At 48.7% G+C, this 23,671-nt stretch overlaps 1 protein-coding gene across 1 annotated transcript in view; it reads left to right on the forward strand.

Moving 5' to 3' along the window:
- The window catches only part of PTPN11 (protein tyrosine phosphatase non-receptor type 11), a gene marked incomplete at both ends in the record, with an annotated part of 54,388 nt that extends 33,224 nt beyond the window's left edge, over positions 1-21,164 (forward strand). Inside the window, 9 exons of the mRNA XM_080717764.1 lie at positions 2,530-2,626; positions 4,240-4,319; positions 4,665-4,823; positions 8,227-8,358; positions 9,816-9,970; positions 11,431-11,498; positions 11,949-12,100; positions 18,265-18,377; positions 21,095-21,164. Of these exons, the coding sequence (XP_080573890.1) occupies positions 2,530-2,626; positions 4,240-4,319; positions 4,665-4,823; positions 8,227-8,358; positions 9,816-9,970; positions 11,431-11,498; positions 11,949-12,100; positions 18,265-18,377; positions 21,095-21,164 (1,026 nt within the window). The remainder of the gene's footprint in view (positions 1-2,529; positions 2,627-4,239; positions 4,320-4,664; positions 4,824-8,226; positions 8,359-9,815; positions 9,971-11,430; positions 11,499-11,948; positions 12,101-18,264; positions 18,378-21,094) is intronic.
- Between the last annotated feature and the right edge of the window lie 2,507 nt (positions 21,165-23,671).

A 23,671-nucleotide genomic window follows, 5' to 3' on the forward strand; every position in this document is an offset into this window, starting at 1 on the left:
AGAAAGAAAGAAAGAAAGAAAGAAAGAAAGAAAGAAAGAAAGAAAGAAAGAAAGAAAGAAAGAGTCTGTGTTGAGAAACCATCGTGGCAGGGTGGGCGAACCCTTGTTTTTCTCCCCAGCTCCTGTGTGGTGCTGATGCTGGGGCCGCAGACCACACACAGTAGCCAGGTGTGTAGTTCGTGTGATAGTAATGATAATTTCATAGCAAGAGCCAGCTCCAGCTAGTGGGCTTCCTCCTGGTCCAGGCTGTGTTTTGCATTTTCTTCATATCTCATTTAACCCTTACACCAACCCTGTGGGGCAGGTGATGAGGATCATTTCCACTTTCCACACTGGGAAACTGCGGCACAGCCGGGTTCCGTAGTGCGGGGGAGCAGAGGGGTTGAGGCTGGAGCAGACCTGGGTTGACCTGGTGATGAGAAAGCCTGTCACGTCTTGCCCACGAGCCTGGCCTTGGTCTTGAAGGCAGGGAAGGTGGCAGCTGGGCGGCGCTGGAGGGCACGTCCCCTCCGGTGATGCTCTGGCCTGCGGTTTGGTTCTGAAGCAAGGCCACAGTACCCTCCCACTTCCCTTGTTTTCACCAAGCTGCCAATCATTTCCAAGCCCTCAGTCCACTGCAGTCTTTTGTCGACATTCCACTTCATCTGGCTGATTTTTAAGTGATTGATTCGGTTCAGTGTTTGAACTTTTCGAACCTCACCTTAATGACCTGTCTAAAAGTCAGCCTCCAGCTTCTTCCTAACTCTGCGGCAGCGCTCGGTAAGGCTGGCACACAGTTCAAAGAAATGCCAGCCGCAGAGAACAGACGGCTCTCATTACTTAATCTGAGCCCATTTTAAAAAATCTAATGATGGGTTCTCTGTGAAAGATTTGCATGCACTGTATTTGATTTCTCTCCGGGTTTCAGCCAGCTAAACATGTATGAGCTGTGAGTCAAGGCTAACTATTGCATTTTGAAACCAGGAGTCAACTACTAATTTAAAATCTTGATTTTTCTACCTGTCTTTCAAATTCAGATAAATAAAATGGAAATAGCACAGGGCTGCCATCTTGTGAATTACCGACTTTCTCTCTCTCTCTTTTTTTTCCCCCTTTTGTGGTCTTGGGGATTGAACCTCTGAGCTATATACACCCAGTCTTTTTTTTTTCTTCTTCTTTTTTTTGGTGTGGTACTGGGGATGGAATCCAGGAGTATTCTATCTCAAAGCTACACCCCTAGCCCTATATTTTAAAATTCTTTATTCTGAAACAAAGTCTCACTGAATTGCAAATGACCTCACTAAGTTGCTGAGGCTGCCCGGGAACTGCAGTCCTCCCCGATGCTGGGATTACAAGCATGGGCCACCACACCCAGCTTCTCCCAATCTTTTTTATTTTATTATTATTTATTTATTTATTTATTTTGTGGGTCTGGGGATGGAACCCAGGGGCATTTCACCTCCGAGCTACACCCCCTGCCCTATTTTTTTATTCTTTATTTTGAAACTGGGTCTCACTGAGTTGCAGAGGGCCTCACTAAATAGCTGAGGCTGTCCGCGAACCGTGATCCTCCGGTCTCAGCCTCCCGAATGCTGGGATGACAAGCGAGCGCCACCATGCCCACCCCCCACCCCCACCCCCGTGGTCTTTTTTAAATGTTTGTTTTGAAACAGGACCTTGCTGGGTTGTGGAGTCTCCCTAAATTGTGAAGGCTGTCCTCACACCTGCCATTCTCCTGTCTCAGCCTCCCAAATACTAGAATTATAGGTGTGTACCACCAAGCCTGGCTGGCTCTTATTTTCCTCCTAGAAATCTTAAAGGAGTAGCTATTTTGGCATTCTTTGTAGCAAAATTGTTTTTCTTTAGCCTGCCGTGTGTGTGTGTGTGTGTGTGTGTGTGTGTGTGTGTGTGTGTGTATGTGTGTTACTGGGGATTGAACCCCAGGGGCATTTTACCTATGAACTAAACCCCAGCCTTATTTTATTTTTTTATTTTTGTTGTGGTACTGGGGGTGGAACCCAGGGGCTTTCTACCTCCGGGCTATACTCCTAGACCTATTTTATACTTTATTTGGAAACAGGGTCTCCCTGAGTTGCTGAGAGCCTCACTCAGTAGCTGAGGCTGGCTTCGAACCTGTGCGATCCTCCTGTCTCAGTCTCCCAAGCACTGGGATTACAAGCATGCACCACCACGCCTGGCTTATTTTTTTTTTTTAATTTGAAACGCGGTCTAACTAAGTTGTTGAGGACCTCACTAAATTGCCAGGGATGGTCTTGAACCTGTGGTGCTCCTGTTTTAGCCTTCCAAGTATTGGGATTACAGGTGTGTCCTGCCATGCCTGGCTCTTTGGTTTTCTTGGTTTTCCCACTTGCGATTTCCCATTACAAAATTGGATACGCTGCTGATGCTGGCCTTGAACCTGCTGTGGGATGGGTTCTTTAAGGCAGAACACAGAGCCAAGGCCAGGTCCCCCACTTCCCTCCTTTTTTCTTTCTTTTTTTTTTTTTTGTGTGTGCTTTTGATGCATGATAATATTTTCTTTCTTTCTAGACACTACAGCAACAGGAATGCAAACTTCTCTACAGCCGAAAAGAGGGTCAGAGGCAAGAAAATAAAAACAAAAATAGATATAAAAACATTCTACCCTGTAAGTACCAACATATTCTCAGTCCCAGTCACCATGTCTTGGGGGCTATGTGTTGTTTTTTATTTTTATTTTTTTGGTAGTACTGGACATGGAACTCAGGGGCTTTCTACCTCCAGGCTACACTCTCAGACCTATTTTATACTTTATTTGGAAACAGGGCCTCACTAAGTTGCTGAGAGCTGCACTCAGTAGCTGAGGCTGGCTTCGAACTTGCGTGATCCTCCTGTCTCAGCCTCCCAAGTATTGGGATTACAAGCGTGCGCCACCGCGCCCGGCTGGGCCATGCGCTCTTAAGAATAGATCCTAGGCCTTAGCCTCCTAAATCCCAGAGAGTTTCCAGAAGAACCAACTGTGGTACGGATTGACAGCCTATTCACTGAGTTCCTAGGGTGCTGATTACCAGGTGAAATTGCCCTCGAGGCCTGGTCTATGGTCATGTCCTTTTTTTTTTTAAATTGATACTACCTCTGAGCCACACCCCAGGCCTATTTTATTTTCTATTTTGAAACAGGGTCTAAGTTACACAAGGTCTGAGTGCTGGGATTACAAGCGTGCGCCAACATGCTGGGCGCACAAAAACAGTTTAGATGATTCTCATGTACCCAGTCCCCAGCTTCCCCTGTGGTAGCATTCTGTGTACCCTTAGTGCATTATTAAAACAAAAATTTTTTTTGTGGTACTGGGGATTGAACCCAAGGGGAATTTTATCTCCGAGATACACCTCCAGCCCTATTTTATTTTTTATTTTGAAACAGGTTCTCGATAAGTTGCTGAGTACCTTGCTAAGTTATTGAGGCTAACCTCAAACCTGTGAGCTGAGGCTGGCTGTGAACCTATGATCTTCCAGTCTCAGCCTCCCAAGTACTGGGGTTACAGGCGTGCACCACTACATCTGGACAAAGACATTTTTTTTTTTTTGGTGGGTGGAACCCAGGGGCTCTCTACCTCCGGGCTATCCTCCCAGACCTTTTTTATATTTTATTTGGAAACAGGGTCTCACTAAGTCGCTGAGGCTGGCTTTGAACCCGTGCGATCCTCCTGGCTCCGCCTCCCAAGCACGGGGATGACAAGCGTGCCCACCGCGCCTGGCCTGGACAGCGACATTTTAAAGAAAGCATTCGGCCGCGTCACGTGGCATTCAGATGAGCACTGTGCATATTTAGGTTTAATTGGGGGGGTTCGGCCGCGTCACGTGGCATTCAAATGAGCACTGTGCATACTTAGGTTTAATTGGGGGGGTTCAGCCGCGTCACGTGGCATTCAGATGACCACTGTGCATACTTAGGTTTAATTGGGGGTGCTGGTGGTGGAACCCAGGGGCTTTCTACATTTGGGCTGTACGCCAGCCCTATTTTATTATTTATTTGGAAATGGAGCCTTTCTGAGTTGCTGAGAGCCTCACTCATTCGCTGAAGCTGACCTCCAACCTGTGATCGCCCTGTCTCAGCCTCCCTAGCACTGGGATTACAAGCGTGTGTCACTATTCCCGGCTGAAGTTTAATTTTATATGTGGTTTTATCATGAAATGAACAGTGCTTGGACTGGGTTGTGCATTAACCAACGGGTCTCGAAGCTGTCTGAGCACTCACACGGCTCGTCTGTTTTTCCTCCAGTTGATCACACCAGGGTTGTCCTACACGATGGTGATCCCAACGAGCCTGTTTCTGATTATATCAACGCAAACATTATCATGGTAAACTTGCTTGCTTTCCTCTCTTCCTTTCTGCCTCCCTCCTTCTCTTCCTTCCTTTTTTACTTTTATTAAACCCAGGGGCTTTTTGCCTCTGAGCCAAACCCTTAGTCCTGATTTATTTTGAGCAGGGTCTCACTAGGTTGATGGAGTCTCCCTACTTGCTGAGACTGTCCTCTATGGAGCCTGTGATCCTCCTGTCTCAGCCTTCCAAGTATTGGGATTATAGGCGTGTGCCCCCACACCTGGCCGCCACTGTTTTCTGGCCATCAGTTGCTAGCTACATCCTTTCTTGTGTCCTGAAAGCAACTTTCAAGTATTTGAAGGGTTTTCTTTCTGAATTTCCAGCCTGAATTTGAAACCAAGTGTAACAATTCAAAGCCCAAAAAGAGTTACATCGCCACCCAAGGCTGCCTGCAAAACACAGTGAACGACTTCTGGCGGATGGTGTTCCAAGAGAACTCCCGAGTGATTGTCATGACAACGAAAGAAGTGGAGAGAGGGAAGGTAGGCTGGGCCTCCTCTTTTCCCATAATCATTCCCCTGCAGCCCTGGGCATGGGACCAGGGCCGCCTACGTGCTAGGCAAGTGCTCCTGTGAGCCGCACCTGCAGCCCTGATTCACATCTTTATAAAGCACGGTTCAGGTGGGCCATGAGAGAAACCGAAGTAACAGATGAAGCTCTTTATGACTGACTCTCTGGAAAAAAGGCAGCAGAGGAAAGCTGATCAGGACGAGCTCTGCTATGATTTTCTGTATCTCTTTTTGTGTATGTGTGTGGTAGCTGGGGATTGATCCCAGGGGCCTTCTGCCTCTGAGCTACACCAGCCCTGTTTTATTTTTATTTTGAAACAGGGTCTTTCTAGGTTGATGAGCGTCTCACTGCTTGCCGAGGCTGTTCTTGAACCTGTGGTCCTCCTGTCTCAGCCTCCCAGTCCTGAGATTATGTGTGCGCCACCAGGCCTGGCTTTTTACGGGGGATTTAACCCAGGGGCAGTTCTACCTCTGACCTATACATCCAGCCTTATTTTTTTAATTTGTTAATTTTTATTTTTTTGTGGTACTGGGGGTGGAACCCAGGCGCTTTTTTACCTCCGGGCTACACTTCCAGACCTATTTTATGTTTTATTTGGAAACAGGGTCTCACTAAGATGCCGAGAGCCTCACTAAGTAGCTGAGGCTGGCTTCGAACCTGTGCAATTCTCCTGTCTCCACCTCCCAAGCGCTGGCATTACAAGTGTGTGCCACCACGCCCAGCTTCCAGCCTTATGTTTTGTTTTGAAGCAGGGTCTCACCAAGTTGCCGAGGGCCTTGCCGAGGCTGGCACACACCTGCAATCCTCCTGTCTCAGCCTCCCACGTCCTGGATTGCAGTGTGCCGCTTAGCTTAGCTGTTAGGCTGCTTTCAGCTGCCCCGGCCCCCTGAGTCTTGGCACCTTGATTCTACTCCCTTTCCCGCTCTGTGGCGTTCTGGACCGGTTCCTTTGCTGTGCCTTCAGTCGCTCTTCTTCAGTGTGTAATTAGTTTGAAAAGTGGGAGGAGGGCTGCAGCGGTATGCAGATGCTTTGAGTCAGGTGTGGTGTTCTTTTCAGAGTCATATTTTAATTTTGTGTCTCTGTGGAGGCCTCTGAACAGAGCAGAACAGTCGCCATATCGATTGGCAATGAGTACAATTCCTATTAGAAGGGTTTATGTGGGGAAAATAAAAATTGTATCAAATTTGTCAAGAGGTGTTTGGAGCTACCAAATACTGGAGGGAAAGTTGAATTCAGAATAACAATAAGTAGAGCCGGGCGTGGTGGCGCAGGCTTGTCATCCCCGCGCTTGGGAGGCTGAGACAGGAGGATCCCATCGGTTCGGAGCCAGCCTCAGCTACTTAGTGAGGCTCTCAGCAACTTAGTGAGACCCTGTTTCCAAAGAAAATATAAAATAGATCTGGGAAGATAACCCAGAGGTAGAAAGCCCCTGGGTTCCACCCCCAGTACCACCAAAAAAAAAAAAAAAAAAAAAGAATAACAATAAGTAAGAGGTCATCTATTTCTATCACTTTTATTTATTTATTTTTTATAGTGCTGGGGATCAAACCTAGAGCCTCATGTGTGCTGGACAAGTGCCTTGCCCCTGAGCTACACTCTCAGCCCCATCTCCTTCTCCTCCTCTCCTTTTTTTTTTTTTTTTTTTTTTGGTGCTAGGATTAACCAGGGGTATCCAACCTCTGAGCTCTACTCCCAGCTATATTTTTATTTTTTATTTGGAAATAGGGTCTTGCTAAGTTGCTGAGGCTGGTTTCAAACCTATGATCCTCCTGTCTCAACTTCCCAAGTTACTGGGATTACAGGTGTGTGCCACCATGCCCAAGAGTTCAATATCCTTCTGTCAGACTTTTCAAATACATTGTTATTTCTTTTCACTTAATCACTGATTGAGGATGTCTATAGTTGTGCTCTTATTTCTAATTTTATTTTATTTTGTTTTTTTGGTAGTGGTACTGGGTATTGGACTCAGAGGCATTCTACCTCTGGAGCTACACCCCCAGCCATAAATATATATAAAACATATATATTTATTTTTTGGTGGTATTGGGGATGGAATCCAGGGGAGTTATACCTCTGAGCCGCACTCCCAGCACTATTATACTTTTTAGTGTGAAACAGTGTCTCACTCGGTTGCTGCGAGTCTTACTATGTTGTTGAAGCTGTCCTCATACCTGTCATCTTCCTGTCTCAGTCTCTGAAGTTCTGGGATTACAAGCCTGCGCCACCATTCCTGGTTCTATTTTTATTTTGAAACAGGGTCTCATGAGGTTGCTGAGCGTCTCACTACTTGCTGAGGCTGGCCTTGAATTTGTGATCCTCCTGTGTCAGTGTTCTGAGTACTGGGGTCATAGGCCAGTGCCATCACACCCAGCTTCTTTCTAGTTTTTCTGTCTTCCTAATATACAAAGTAAATTTCTCTTGATATTTGTGTTTTGGTGCTTTTAAAATGTGAACGGTGTGGGTGACTTCTCCCACAAAACAAAACACAAAAGCATTTCCTGCCTGGGATCTGTCACCAAACAGATACAACCCCGTCTCTCATTGGGCAAAATAGCTCCCTTCTGGCAGTAGGAATGATTTCCTGGGTACCATATTTTTCGGCCCACCTGTGCATGAAGCCAGCACCATCACAGGCTTGGTGTTGCCCGTTTAGGGAAAGTGGCCTGTTCAGGAGATAGCAGACGGGCCTGGGTCTAGAAGCAGCAGCTGGCTCGGCACCCTCGCTGCTGCCTGTGATGGAGCTGTTCCCACTTGGTTAGGTCAGGCACGGAGCCTCCTGCACTGGGGAAAGGAACCAGGCATCTGGCTCCGTGGGCCCGGCCACCCCAGAGTCCTCATTGCCTTGCCCACAGAGTGACTTGCAGATCGCTAGGGTCGAAGCCCAGTGGTTGCTAGGCAGGGCTCTCGGGGAGTTGACCCCTGCCTCTTTGCATCCCTTTTCTTTAGAGCTACATAAAAAGCACTGACTCTCTGTGACCTGCGGCTGCATCGGTCACTCTGCTGTGACCCTTCTTTCTCTTTCCACTCTGCCTGCTTCATTGAGCACCTGTTCTCCTCTTTTGGACTCTTCCCCTGCCTTTTTTATGGGGCTGGGGATTGATTGCAGGGGTGTTCTCCTTCGAGCTGTACGCCCAGACCTTTTTATCTTGAAATAGGGTCTTGATAAGGATGCTGGAAGTCTCGCTACGTTGCTGAGCCTAGCCTGAGCCTGCGTGCCTCCTCTGCACCACCATGCCCGGCCAACATTTCTTTCCTTTTTGAGCGAGATGGGCCTTGTTAGTGGTCATTAAACGAGACTGCAGCACGCATTTACTGCTGCTTAGGGTTTGTGCAGAGCTCCCAGAGCATAACGCTCTTTCCTCTGATCCCTTCCAGAGCAAATGTGTCAAGTACTGGCCTGATGAGTATGCTCTCAAGGAATACGGGGTCATGCGTGTGCGGAACGTCAAAGAAAGCGCCGCTCATGACTACACGTTAAGAGAACTTAAGCTTTCGAAGGTCGGACAAGTAAGTATATTGTCGTATTTTAGAGCCTCGGGAACCGTTCGTATGTGTACACGGTCTCGCGGTGGTGCATGTTTGCCTGCATGTGGCCTCACTGGTTCAGAAGCCGCTGATGGGAGCTGGGAGCCTTTGGTACAGTGCAGGCGCTGCCGGTGCACTGCCAACAAGACGGGCACGGTCCCCGCCCTGAAGGAGCCTAGGCAGAGAGCGGAGTTAAGGGCGCTGACCGCCAGCGTCCCGATCTGTGACAGGTGCAGGTGTCCCCCCCCCTCCCCCCCCCAGTGCCTGGGTACTCAAGGTGGAGCCGACAGGGAGGGCCTCTGGGCCGGAGAGGCTTGAGCTGAGACCTGAAGGGAGCAGGCAGCCCAGGGAGGCAGAGGGCAGGCCTCCGGCCGGAGGAGCAGCAGCGCAGAGGCCCTGAGTCCCAGCCTGTGGCCGCGCTCCTGCCCCAGGCTTCTCCCCGACTGGCCTCTCTGTGAGCACAGAACCACCTGATGTCTGTGTTGCTGGGTGGCATCAAGGCAGTTTTCCCCGTGACAGCAGCAAATGGAACACGTGTAAATGCAGGGCAAGGCCTTCACTGTGACTCAGATCCCAGTGTTCCCTGGCAGTGGGCACCGGTGCCCTCTCTTTCTCTAAATCCCATTTGAACATATCACCTAGCTCCTTGGGTTGCCTCCAGGTATCTGGGAGAAGCTGCAGCAGTGAAGAGCGCTGCCTCAGTGGCCTGCTCTGGGAGCTCCCGGAAGGTGGCGTTTTTGGCTCTGTCATCGGTGCCGTTGTGTCGCTGTTCTCCAGGCGGCTGCGGTGCGCTGAGCCCCGTACTGTGTGCTCCTGTGAGCTCACTGCATCCTGCGCATTAGTGGGAGAGAAGTGATCACTCCACCTGCACATGGAAGCGGGGCTTGGGGGTGTGCAGGGCCACAGTGAGCGCGGACGCCTGGCGTCTGCGCCTCAGTCTAGTCTCCTGATTGCCAAAGCTTTCTTCTTTTGTTTTAGTACCAGGGATTGAACCCGGGCGTGTTCTACCTCCAAGCTATACCACCAGCCCTTTTTTACAAGTTTTTATTTTGAATCTGGGCGTGGTGGCACACGCTTATAATCCTAGTACTTGGGAGACTGAGACAGGACGGCAAGTTCACGGACAGCGTCAGCTACTTAGGCCTTCTGCAACTTAGTGAGACCCTGTTTCAAAATAAAGAATAAAAAAAGAAAGAAGAAGAAAAAGGAAAGGGGTCCTGCTGAGTTGCTGAGGCTGTCCTCAAACCTACAATCCTCCTGTCTCAGCCTCCCAAACACTGGGATTACAGACATGCTCCACCTCGCCCGGCTTAACAAGGACCTTTAAGGGGCGTAGGGGCCATTGGCTCATGTAGGACCTAAGAAAGCCTGGAGCCTGGCTGTGCTTTAGCCCCTTGATTTATTTAATTCTTTTCTGGTTTTTCTTGGCTCTACTCCAGGGGAATACAGAGAGAACGGTCTGGCAATACCACTTTCGGACCTGGCCGGACCATGGCGTGCCCAGCGACCCCGGGGGCGTGCTGGACTTCCTGGAGGAGGTGCACCACAAGCAGGAGAGCATCATGGACGCAGGCCCTGTCGTGGTGCACTGCAGGTGAGCATGCGCTTCCACTACCCACCGGCTCTTCTGCTGTAGTGGTGCTGGGATTGAACCCAGGGAGAGTCTACTGTGGGTTGCACCCCCAGCCCTACTTTTGATTTTTTTATTTGTAAACAGGGTCTTGCTAAGTTGCTGCGGCTAGCCCCCAACCTGTGAATCCTCCTGCCTCAGCCTCTTGGGTACTGGGTTTACAGGCGTGCGCCAGCACGGCCAGCCCACCCAGCTCTTAACCCTAGGGAAGCTTGAGGCATGGCTAGACTGCATTAAGGGACACTTTGACTTCAAGGTGAATTCCTACAGGCCCTGCAGGACTGCCAGGTGGGGGTGGACACAGGCCTCATTCTCGAAAATCCTTTGATCTAGTTATTTTTGCTTGGTTTTCTTTTACTTTCTCTCTTTTCTTTTCTTTTCTTTTTTTCAGTCCTTTCATTGGAACCCAGGGGCATTCTACCTCTGAGCTACATCCCCAGCCCTATTTTTATGCTTTATTTTGAAATAGGGTCTATTGCAAAGGGCCTAAGTAGCTGAGACTGGCCGCGAAAAGCGATCCTCCTGTCTCATCCTCCAGAACACTGGGATGACAAGCGTGCGCCACCGTGCCCGGCTTGGTTTTCTTTTTCCGTGCAGGAGTTTAGGACTCATGCCTTTGATTATGACTCTGTTCTCCTCTCCCATGGAAATGAAACGTGTTTCCCCAGCACGGCACTTGGTTACTTCAGGAGGTTCTGACTGCCACCCGGGCCCTTGTTGCAAGCTGCCAGGCCTCCATGGCAGGGTTTGTGGGCTGCGGAGCCCCAGTTAGGGCCCCGTGATCATGCTGAGGGAAGTTGGCTTTCCTAAATCTCACTCAGAGCGCGGGCAGGTCGATGTGTGGGAGGTTGCACTCAGCTTTTGTGTGTGTGTGGTTCTGGGGATCGAACCCAGAGGCATCTTGCACTGAGCTACACTCCCAGCCCTATTCTATTTTTTTGGAAACAAGGCCTCGCTGAATTGCTGAGGCTGGCCTTGAACCTGTGATCCTCCTTCCTCAGCTTCCTGAGTACTGGGATTACAGATGCGTGCCCCACCAGGCCTACCCTGTTCAGTTTTTTTTTTAAAGCTGCTCTTGATCGAGCACTCCTTTGGTGCCAGCCTCTGAGCTAAGCGCTTTTTTAGAACTGTTCATGTTTGAGCCTCACACCAACCCTCAAGGAGACATTTCACAACGAGGGGACAGAGGGTCAGAGGGAAGAAGGAACTTGCCTCCGGCGCTGGACTGGAGAAGCGGGCACTGAGTGTGGGCCGAGCCGGCTACAAAGCCCTGTGCTCTTTGCTAGAATGTTTGCAGCTATAAATAAACCATCTTATAAATACTAACAAGAGCGGACATTGTTTCCGTTAATATTGATAGCTTGGTTTTGAGTCCGAAACCCCATGAGTGACTCCACTTCCCCGTTTTGTCCTTCTGCCCGCAGTGCTGGAATTGGCCGGACAGGGACCTTCATTGTGATTGATATCCTTATCGACATCATCAGAGAGAAAGGTAGGTCACTGGGAGGGCAAGACGTCACGGTTCCTGTTTGTAGTTTACGAAAGAAGAGTGCCAGGAAAAGAGTGCTGGAGAATTGGAATGAAAAACTTTGCATAAAATCTGGGCCAAAGGCTTCCACTTGTGTTCTGTTCACCTGAGAACCAAGTGATGGCTCTTTGAACTCGTGGCACAGACTGCGACCCATCGCTGCGGCCTTCAGTGGCCTGTGCAGTGTTGTCTCCCCCAGCCACGGGCAGGCTGTTGGGAAGTCAGGGAGCCCTGTCCACGGCCTTCTGCCGTCAGGGATGCTCAGAAGCCCCACGCCAGAGCCCGGGAAGGAGTCGGGCTGGAGCAGTGAACATTGATTCTTCTTTTTCCTCAAGTCTGCTAAAAGCTGTGTGTGAAACAACCCCGCCTGGGCTCTGCGGTGTCTCCTGCTGTTTCATGGTGTTTACTTTGTAGGCGTCGACTGTGACATCGACGTTCCCAAAACCATTCAGATGGTGCGGTCCCAGAGGTCAGGGATGGTGCAGACAGAGGCGCAGTACCGCTTCATCTACATGGCCGTGCAGCACTACATCGAAACACTGCAGCGCAGGATTGAAGAGGAGCAGGTGTGGCCTGGGCCTGGGGGCTCCGTTCCTTCCTGCACAGCTTGCGCTTCTCTCCTGAAGATCACAGCTGTCTGTTCCTCTGTGTGTGTGCTCGCACGTGCTTGGGGGGGAAGACTTAAAGATATTAAATCCACTTGATTTTTATTTTGGGTTTTTTTTTTTTTTTTTTTTTTTTTTTTTGGACCTGGGGATTGAACCCAGGGGCATTCTATCTCTGGGCTGCTTTTATTTTTTATTTTGAAACAGGGTCTCGCTAAGTTGCTGAGGCTGACTTTGAACCTGTAATCCTCTTATCTCATTCTCCCAAGTGTGGGCATATGTGTGCCACCATGCCTGGCTAACCCACTTGGTATTTATTTATTTATTTATGGTACTGGGGTTCCTGGAAGCCCTTCTACCTCTGGGCTACACTCCCAGACCCCATTTTATATTTTTTATTTGGAAACAGGGGTCTCTTAAGCCAGCGTGGCTGGCTTCGAACCTGCGCGATCCTCCTGTCTCCGCCTCCCAAGCACGGGGATTACAAGCGTGCGCCACCACTCCCAGCTTGACACTTGATTTTTAGATCCTCTCCCTCTCTATCCATCCATCCAACCATCTATCTACCCATCTATCCCTCCTTCTCTTCCTTCCTTCCTATTTTATTTTATTTTTTGTGATACTGGGGTTAATACCAGGGGCATTCTGCCTTTGAGCTACAGCCCAAGCCTTATTTTAGTTTTTATTTTTAAAACAGGGTGTTACTAATTGCAGATGGCCTTGCTAAGTTGCTGAGACTGTCAAACCTGCCGTCTTCCTGTCTTGGCCTCCCAAGTTGTAGGTTTACAGGTGTATGCCACCATGCCTGGCTATGTTTTTATTTTTAAAATGAGTTAAGATTTTCAAACTTTAGAATAAGCTTTTTTTTTTTTTTCTTTTTTTGTTCTAAGGATTGAACCCAGGTATTTTCTACCACTGAATCATATTGTCAGACTTTTTAAATTTTTTAATTTTGAGATAGAGTCCCACTAAGTTGCCTATACTTTTCTTGAACTTTCGATCTTCCTTCTCAGCCTCCCAAGGGCTGGGATTACAGGCCTGTGCCGCCTTGCCTGGCTCAAGATAAGGATATCTTTGTTCATTTTGTTTTCTTGGTACTAGGGATTGAACCAGTGGGTGCTCTACCTCTTGAATTATACTCCCAGCCCTATTTGGCTTTTTTAATTTTTTTGTGTGGTACTGGGAATTGAACCCAGGGGTATTCTACCTCTAAGATATACCCCCCGCCCTATTTTCTCTTTCTTTTTATTTTTTAAAATTTTGATTCTAGGGATGAACCCAGGGGCATTCTACCTCAAACCTACATCCCCAACCCTATTTTTTATTCTTTATTTGGAAACACAGTCTCACAGAGTTGCAAAGGGCCTCACTAAGTAGCAGCTGAGGCTGTCTACCAACCCAATCCTCCTGTTTTAGCCTCTCAGATGCTGGGATTACAAGCTTACGCCACAACACCTGGCTTTTATTTTCATTATTGAAACAGTCTTGATAGGTTGATGCAAATCTCACTACTTGATAAGGCTGTCCTTCAACATGTGATTCTCCTGTCTCAGCCTTCCTCTCAAGTAGTAGGATTATAGGTGTACACCACCATATCCTGTTTTTTTTTTTTTTTTTTTTTTTTAGAGTTTTGCAAGATGGGTGTGGTGGTGTATGCTTGTAATCCCAGTATTCATGGGAGGCTGAGACAGGAGGATCGCAGTTCGAGGATGGCCTCAGCTACTTAGGCCCTTTACAACTCAGTGAGACCCTGTTTCCAAATAAAGAATAAAATATAAGCTGGGCGTGGTGGCACACGCTTGTAATCCCAGCATTTGGGAGGCTGAGACCAGAGGATCATAGTTCACGGACAGCCTCAGCTACTTAGTGAGGCCCTCTGCAACTCAGTGAGACCTGGTTTCAAAATAAAGAAAAATAGGGCAGGGGGTATAGCTCAGAGGTCCAATGCCCCTGGGTTCCATCCCCAGACCCACAAAAAAAAAAAGAATAAAATATAGAGCTAGGGGTGTCGCTCAGAGGTAGGATGTCCCTGGGTTTCATCCTCAGTACTGCAAAAAACAAACAAAAAAATAGGGTTTTGCTAAGTTGCTGAGACAAATTGGTCTTAAACCTGTGATCATTCTCTCAGCCTCCCAAGTACTGGGATAACAAGCATGGGCCACTTACCCTGGCTTCAGAATAAGGTTTTTCTTTGTTTTTTGTTTTGGTGGTACTGGGGATGGAACCCAGAGGCATTCTCCTCTGAGCTATACCCCCACTCTTATCTTTATTTTTTATTTTGAAACAAGGTCTCACTAAGTTGTTGACAGCCTCACTAAGTAGCTGAGGCTGTCCACGAACTGTGATCCTCCTTTCTCAGCCTCCAAAGTACTGGGGTTACAAGCGTGTGCCATCACGCCCGGCTCAGAATAAGTTTTAAGATAATATTCTTTTTGTGTGTGTGTGTGGCACTGGGGATGGAACCCAGTGGCCTTCTGCCTCCATGCTACACCTCCAGACCTGTTTTATATTTTTATTTGGAAACAGGGTCTCACTAAGTTGCTGAGAGCCTCACTGAGTAGCTGAGGCTGGCTTCGAACCTGTGCGATCCTCCTGTCTCAGCTTCCCACGTACTGGGATTACAAGCGTGCGCCACCACACTCGGCTAAGATAATATTTTCTTTTAGTCTTTCATTTAAAATTAAGTTAAATGAATTAGTTATTTTGGGGGTGGTGCTGGGAATCAAAGCCAGGGTCTCTTGAATTCAGATATGCATTCCACCTCTGAGCTATATCCCTAACCCCTTGATATTTAATTTTTAGTTATACTGTGTCTTTCTTTTCCTCTCTCTGGAGATCCTGGGGATTGAACTCAGGAACATTCTTATCACTGAGCTACATCCAGCCCTTTTTATTTTTATTTTGAGGCAAAGTCTCACTAACTTGCCTAGGCTGGCCTTGAATTTGTAGTCTCCCTGCCTTATTCTCTAGAGTAGCTGGGATTACAGATGTGGAACACTGCCTGGCTACACTGTATCTTTTTAAAGGATTGTTTCCTATCATGTTTGGCTATATTGTATCTTTCTAAAGATTATTTCTTAACACCTTGACCTGGCTATATTGTATCTTTCTAAAATTTATTTCCTTCCTTCCTTCCTTCCTTCCTTCCTTCCTTCCTTCCTTCCTTCCTCTCTCCCTTTCTTTCTTTCTTTCTTTCTTTCTTTCTTTCTTTCTTTCTTTCTTTCTTTCTTTCTTTCTTTCGTGGTACTGGGATGGAACCCAGGGGCCTTCTACCTCCAGGCTACACTCCCAGACCTATTTTTTTATATTTTATTTGGAAACAGGGTCTCTTAAGCCAGCTGAGGCTGGCTTTGAACGTGCGCGATCCTCCTGTCTCAGCCTCCCAAGCGCGGGGATTGCAAACGTGCGCCACCACGCCCAGCTAAAATTTGTTTCTTTCTTAAATCAAGATTCCAGTGCTAAAAATCTGAGGCTTGCCGGGCGTGGTGACTCATGCTTGTAATCCCTGTGCTTGGGAGGCGGAGACAGGAGGATCGCGCAGGTTCGAAGCCAACCGCACTGGCTTTAAGAGACCCTGTTTCCAAAATAAAAAAAATATAAATAGGTCTGGGAGTGTAGCCTGGAGTTAGAAGGGCTTCCAGGAACCCCAGTACCACACACACACACACACACACACACACACACACACACACACACAAAAAAAAAAAAAAAAAAAAAAAAAAAATCTTAGGCTTCTTTTGATTTTACTTTTTTCTTTTTGTGACACTGGGAATTGAACCCAGGGGCATTCTACCTCCAAGCGACATCTCCAGCCTTTTAAATTTTGAAACAAGGTCTCCCTAGGTTGCTGGAGGTCTTGTTGAGTTGCTGAGCCTGGCTTTGAACCTGCGGTTTAATTGTCTCAGCCTCCCAGGTTTTGGGATTACGAGTGTGCACCTTGGCACCTGGCTTCTTTTTACATTTTTAAATACAAACCTCTTTAAGCAGCGTGTAACACTTTTTCATGTGTTTGGGATGTTCACCCGGCTGGTATCCTGCTGTCTTATTGTTGTGCAGCTTGTGTTTTCCACGCACACTGTTATGGAATCTGTTTTGATGCACACACACACTTCCTCTTGTTCCTCTTCACTGTTGCATATTATTTCACCATATGAATAGATTACATTCCTTTGTTCTGTTTGACATTCTTTTTTCTTTTCTTTTCTTTTTTTTTTTTTTTTGGTGGCACAGAGGTTGGAACCCAGGGGCATTCTACCTCCAAGCTGTACCCCCAGCCCTATTTTTATTCTTTATTTGAAAACAGGGTCTCACTGAGTTGCAAAGGGTCTCATTAAGTAACTGAGGCTGTCCTCGAACTGTGCCCCTCCTGTCTCAGCCTCCCAAGTGCTGGGAATACAAGCGTGCGCCACCAAGCTTGGCCTCTGTTGGACATTCTTAAGAATACCAAGTTCATTGTGTTGGCACACGCCTTAATCCCATCCTTGGGAGGCTGAAACAGGAGGATTGCAAATTCAAGAACAGCTTTAACAACTTAGCAAGGTTCTTCAGGGACTTAGTGAGAGCCTGTTTCAGAATAAAATATAAGGCAGGTGTGGTGGCACACACTCGTAACCCCAGCACTTGGGAGGCTGAGACCGTTCAAGGATGGCAGGTTCCAATCCAGCCTTGGAAATTAGTGAAGCTGTCAGCAATTTAGTGAGACCCTGCTTCTAAATAAGAAAGAAAATCAGGTTGGGGGTGTAGCTTGCAGGTAGACTGCCTCTGGGTTCAATCCTCTACCAAAACCAAAACCCAAACCGCCTAACAACCTCAAAATAAAATATAAAAAGGGTTGGGATTATAGCTCAAAAGTTGAACACCCCTGGGTTCCTACCAGTGAGTCCACTGCATCCCTCACGACTTCATTAGGTCAGCTCTGACATTCTCTAGCTAATCCTAACAGCGCCCTATCATTGTGACTGAATACTTGCCAGTTAGTCCTGCTTTCACTAACCAAGCCTGCACCAAAAGCGATGGGACTGGATTTCCTCTTGCCGCAGATGGGATCCCCTCCCCCAGCAATCAGTATTTGATACAACCGTCCTGTTGAGCTGTATTCCTAGCCCTTTTTGCTCTCTGTCCTGCCTCAAGCAATCCTAAAACGAAGGCAGCATTATATCACGATGCCCCGTTGATGAATTCAGTTTTTAGGATTGGCTGTTGGCTAGGTGAATATAAGAATAGGAAAGGTGACCACTCAGCCAGCCAGGAGTCCTACCAGACACATTCCTTCCACGTCTGAGCTGAGATTACATTCATAGGAGGTTTTTAGTTGTGTTGTTGTTGTTGTTGTTTGCCTATTTACCCTAGGGCATCATTAAAGAAACAAAGTTTAAACGTGCTGGGGTCTTTTCTGGGTGGAGGGGGAGGCGGCGTTGTGGTTCCTGGAAGAGCGCCGCCATCCTTCCTGCCTGCGTGCCGCGTCTCCGTGGAGTGAGTGTGCTTCCGGAGCCGTTTTCCTGGCTTTTAACCTGAAAATCATGAGATGGATTACAAATGAGCTCTGCAATGTTGGATGCCGGCATGGCACAGGGAGCGTGCATCCCTCAGAGCTCGGAGGCCAGGCGTGTTTGGTTCAGTGTAGTAAGTGGTCGTATACGACTCTCTGGTTTTGAATTACACAGTTCAAGCAGACCTTTCACTCATGTGGTGTACTTACATTGAGTAAGTGCATTTTCTCGCAGTTTGGTTGACAGATCAGTGTTCTCTCTCTTTCTCTCACTTTTTTTTGGGGGGAGGTTGTACTGGGAGTTGAACTCAAGCTATACCCTCAGCCCTTTTTATTTTTGATTGAGTTGCTTGTCTTGCTAAGTTGCTGGGGCTACTTCAAGCTATGATTGAGGCGTACGAGGATTGGGGCTACATCCCAGTCACTTCTGCTTTTGATGGAGGCCTCCTGTCCCAGCCTCCCCAGTATTGGGACTACATCTATGTGCCACCGTGCTCAGCTCATAGGAGCATTCTCAAGGATCTTACCTGTTTTATTTATTTATTTATTTTTTGCTTTAGCAAAATGCCTTTTTTTTTTTTTGCTTTATTCTTTTTAAAAAGTCTGTTTCTTACCTCTGTACTTTTGCAACTTTCAGAAAAGCAAGAGGAAAGGTCACGAATATACCAATATTAAGTATTCCCTGGCAGACCAGACGAGCGGTGACCAGAGCCCCCTGCCGCCCTGCACCCCAACGCCGCCCTGTGCAGAGTAAGTAGTGATGAAGGCGCTTCTTACCTGATCGCGGTGCTGTAAGAAGACTTGAGCCCACTCACTGCAGGTCCTTGCAGCGGCGTGTGCCTTTCACCTCACACTGTTGTTGCCCGACGCTTGGCGGATCTGTGGCTGGCAGTGTCTGTGGGTCGCGTCGAGGGCATCAAAGATACGTCTTCATTAGCTGCATTCGATGGCTGGCCTCTGCTCGGCAGGATTCTGTGGGATGCTCCGCACATCAGATGGTGGTCCTCCGAGAAGAACCCAATTTCCTCTTGCAGGAGTGGGGACTGTTACGAGAGGACACAGAAGAGGCATTGCTTCTGCCGTGTCAAGATTCTTGAGTGGAGAAGTCGATCTGTTGTGGCTGCTTATGTGTCAGCACAACTGGGACCTGGAGATTTATTCTAGCCAACAAGGATCTGTTCTGGGTGTTTAAACCAGGGGTCAGCAGTCCAAGCCAAGTTTAAACAAAAATATTCTAAGTCGGGCGTGGTGGCACACACTTGTAATCCCAGCGCTTGGGAGGCGGAGACAGGAGGATCGCGTAGGTTCGAAGCCAGCCTCAGCTGGCTTAAGAGACCCTGTTTCCAGCCGGGCGTGGTGGCGCACGCTTGTAATCCCCGCGCTTGGGAGGCAGAGACAGGAGGATCGCGCAGGTTCGAAGCCAGCTGCACGCGCTGGCTTAGGAGACCCTGTTTCCAAAATGAAAATGTAAAAATAGGTCTGGGAGTGTAGCCCAGAGGTAGAAGGGCTTCCAGGAACCCCAGTACCACAAAAAAAAAAAAAAAAAAAGAGACCCTGTTTCCAAATAAAAAAATATAAAATAGGTCTGGGAGTGTAGCCTGGAGGTAGAAAGCCCCTGGGTTCCATCCCCACTACCACCAAAACAAACAAACAAACAAACAAACAAAAACAACAAAAAATATTCTAAAAAGTAATATATGACAAGCTAGGCATGGTGGCACATGTCTGAAATCTTCGTACTTGGGAGGTTGAGACTGGAGGATTGCAGGTTTAAGGCCAGCCTCAGCAACTTAGCCATACCTTGTTTCAAAAATTAAAAAAGGGCTGGGGGTATAGCTCAGAGATAGAATGTCCCTGGATTCAACCAGGCATGGTGCTATGTGCTTGTAATCCCAATATTTGAGAAGCTGAGACAGGATGATCACAGGTTCTTGGCCAGCCTCAGTTACTTAGTGAGGCCCTCCTCAACATAGACCCTTTTTTTTCTTCCTTTTTTGGTGGTACTAGGGTTCCTGGAAGCCCTTCTACCTCTGGGCTACACTCCCAGACCTATTTTATATTTTATTTGGAAACAGGGTCTCTTAGGCCAGCAAGGCTGGCTTCGAACCTGTGTGATCCTCCTGTCTCCGCCTCCCAGGCGCGGGGATTACAAGCGTGAGCCACGACACCTGGCTAGACCCTTTTTAAAATAGAAAATAAAAAATAGGGCTGAGGGTGTAGTTTGGAGGTAGAATGCCCCTGAGTTCCATCCCGGGTACTACCAAAAAAAAAAAAAACCAAAGAAACTAAAAAACCAACAACAGACAAAAGAAATGTATAGAAAGCCTGCAGAGCCTAAAATTTTTACTCTGGTTCTTTCCAGAAAAACTTTGCCTAGTTTTGTTTAAATCAAAACACGATAGGAAAACATTTATGAAATCAATCATGTGACTAGCGATTGGAAGTTGTTATTTTTTATATATTCTAAAGTCACTCCAGTATAACATTTACTTTTTACTTTCCCCTACGAGTCTTGTCTCTCTTGACTTCTGATGTGGATTTTTAAAGCCCTGCTGGCTTTAGTACCGGTATCTAAAGGTCTTGGTAATAGGCAGAGGCTTGTATTTACATCCGCTTTCTGTTTTACATTGAAATGGAATTGCGCTTCAGCAGTGTGCTCCTCCCCAGTCGCCCCTTTCCCTCAGCGGTGCTCTCCTCCCCAGTTGCCCCTTTCCCTGCCTGCTTTTTTTCTGTCCCAGTGGGCTGACCTGGTGAAGTTGATATTTTAAATTATGACCTGCAGTAATTTGCAGTGCAACCAAAACTCCAGCAAAATGTCCTCCCGTGCCAAAGCGTCCTCCCATGCCGGGCGACAGATCGGGCTCCAGCCCCCGCCCGCCAGCAGCAGGCCTGTGGCTGACAGGCCTCTGCCTTCTGACGCCCCATCTGGAGCCCTTCTCAGGCCGGCACCTGCAGCCGCTGGGTTCCTTGCCTGCCTGGAGCGCTCTGATCTTGGGTCTTTGGTGCTTGGGCCCGCCACACCAGGCCCCGAGACGCCTGTGTCTCCTGGTGACCTGCGCCGAACCCCAGAGGCCCGCTAATCAGCCGTGGCTCGGCTGCTCCTGTGCTCTCGCCTCGGCTTCTATTTGTGCCTGTTTCGATACTGGAAACGACAGTGGTTTCTTTACGTACGTGTCACGTCTCCTTCATAGGCTAACCCAGGCGCCGCCTCCTGCATCCTCCCACACACATACCCCGAGCCCGCCCGCCTGGAGACAGCCCTCTGCACCCCGGGCGCACAGGGGCTCCGGGGCCCTGTTGCCTCTTCACTACGTAGGCTACCGCTGTGTGTCGTGTCATATCCGTTCCGGGAACATCGGCTCTGGGGGCAGGAGGTGTCTGTTCCCAGAGAATGTGGCGAGTGCCAAGTCTCGGGTGAGTCCGCGCCGCACAGCCTGCGCTTTGTAAGTGCTGCTTTTCCTGTGCAGAATGAGAGAAGACAGTGCCCGAGTCTACGAGAACGTGGGGCTGCTGCAGCAGCAGAAGAGCTTCCGATGAGGCCAGCTGGGGCTCGGCCAGAGAGGTACCGGGATTCTGGCGCCCAACTCACGGCGCCCCGGGACGGGGGGTTGGGGGGGCCGAGATGGGAGCGTGGGTCTGCAGCCAGACTCGGCAGCTGAGGGAGGCCCTGTTTCAAAGTGAAACATGAAATCGGGCTGGGGCTGTAGCTCAGAGGCAGAATATCCCTGGTTCAACCCCTGGTACCATGAAAACAAAACAAAAAAAGGGAAAAAAAGCCAACGCTCTCTTGACGAACTGTTTCTATGATTTGTGGCACATTGAAGGAGGCAGTTGAGACTGTTTGGCAAAGTGTACCGGGTCGGGTTGCACAGACCAGTCTCCCCAGTCTTTGCCCTCTACGTCATTCTCCAAGCTCGATTTAGTTTACACTTCATTGAGCATTAAAAATCAAATGCAGAATTAATTGTACAAGGGGTGAGGCCAGAAGGCGGCTGGTGGTGGTAGGGAGAGCAGAGCCATGTTCCTGCGGCGTTGACAGAGCTGCTAGCCGGGCTGTGCCGGGCAAGGTCTGTCGGTGCCGGGGAGCACTGGCCATGTGCCGGGAGGACGGGAGGCTGGATACCCAGTTCTCTTCCCACCTGGCCTTCAAGACCAGACAAATCCTGATGGGACTCAAAGCACTAGCTACATCTCCAGTTGAAAAACTATTTGAAGGTAGATCTACCATTTGCACAATTTTGCATTTGATTTTAATGCTTAATGAACTGTAGGCAAAATCCAGCTTGGAGAAGAACGTATAGGGTGAGAACAAAGAGAGTCTTTTGTAAAATTCGATTCTGAAGGCTCAGCAGCTCAGTGAGCCCGTTTCCAAATAAAAATAAAACAGGGCCGGGGTATAGTTTGCAGGTAGAATGCCCCGGCTTCAATCCCCTGCACCAAACCAAACCAAAACGAAAAGCAGTTATGGAATACTTTGCAAACAGTTACGAATTACTTGGGAAGCCCAGGGTTCTGTCCCCAGCACGCGCATGCGTGCGCACAAACACATACTTTGCCAAGCTTTTAGATGTATGTTCTTTTAAAATTCTAATTTATTGGCCAGGCGTGGTGGCGCACGCTTGTAATCTCCGCGCTTGGGAGGCGGAGACAGGAGGATCACGCAGATTCGAAGCCAGCCGTGCTGTGTAAGAGACCCTGTTTCAGATATATAAAATAGGTCTGGGAGTGTAGCCCGGAGGTAGAAGGGCTTCCAGGAACCCCAGTACCACCAAAAAAAAAAAAAAAAAAAAATTCTAATTTATTTATTTCTTCTCTAGATGTGGACTTTCACCCTCTCCCTAAAAGATCAAGAACAGATGCGAAAGTTTATGTGAAGACGGAATTTGGATTTGGAAGGCTCGTGTTGTGCTTGACTACCTGTTGATAAGCAAAATCTGAATCCATTTAAAGACCACTGTATTCTAACTCAGCAGTCCATTTCCTCAGATAAGAAGAAATCATCTCTACAATGTAGACAGTGTTACATTTTATAGAATTTTTATTTTAAAAGGAGAAAGTTCAATTGTGCTAATTTCGCAGATCATGGGGGTTCAAATTCTAGTTACAGGCATTTTCTTTCCTTTTTGTGACCTCGGCAGTTTAAGTATTTTCTCTTCGTGGGGGATGGCGTGACACTTGGAAGAAGACCTGATGTGGAAACCTTCGGTGCCGGCCTCGTGGCGGAGGAGTGAGACGACTGCGGTTGCCCGCACTCACCGTCGCAGTCTGTGTACGTGACCTGGCACGGCATCACGGGCCGGCTCACTTCTGGCGAGCAGAGGCTGCCCCTCCGCCCTGGAGGGGCCAGGCCTGAGGGGCCACGCTGCTCAGGGCCTTCCATCGTGACCTGGCGCAAGGTGTCCGTGGTGCGGGCGAGCAGAGAAAGCTGGGGTGCGGCGCCCTCGCGACTCCAGCCCCCTCGAGGTCACGCCTGCGCACCGATGCATTCGGGCTTCGCGTCCAGCACGTGGACTCTGGGCACATTCAGTGGTAGCACTTAACAGTGGCGGGCAGTTCACTTTGGTGGCTTCTTCTGTGGCCAATGACTGTTCGGCCAGTGTCTGAGGCTGTCAGGAGTTGACTGTCTACCATTTGCATCACCATTACCAAGTCCTAGGGGAAAACTCATGGAAATGTAAGAATTCGGATAAGAGGTGTGATGACCAGGTACTGCTCAGCTGTTGACAGAGCAGGCTGTGATGGGAAAGTAGCTGCCGTAGTTTCTTTGCTTTTGAGCGACTGTTTTGTGTTTAGAAAGACAGGCATCTCTGAGTGCCCGGGGCTTCCGTTACCCAGTGTGGCTGACGCCGTCCCCGTCCTCGGCCCGAGCGGCTCTGCTGTTGTGCCTGTGGCTGGCAGGCTGGCTGGGACACGGGGCCGCGCTCCTCTCTGCACAGCGTCCCCTCCTCCGTGGCGTCTGCACGGCCAGCAGGGCGGGAGGCCTCTGCCACAGCAGCTTGGCGCGCCTACGCACTCCCAGGCAGGAGTGGCCTCTTCAGGTTGAG

The sequence above is a fragment of the Muscardinus avellanarius genome (assembly GCF_963383645.1).
Source record: "Muscardinus avellanarius genome assembly, chromosome: 21".
In the NCBI taxonomy this organism is placed as follows: Eukaryota; Metazoa; Chordata; class Mammalia; order Rodentia; family Gliridae; genus Muscardinus; species Muscardinus avellanarius.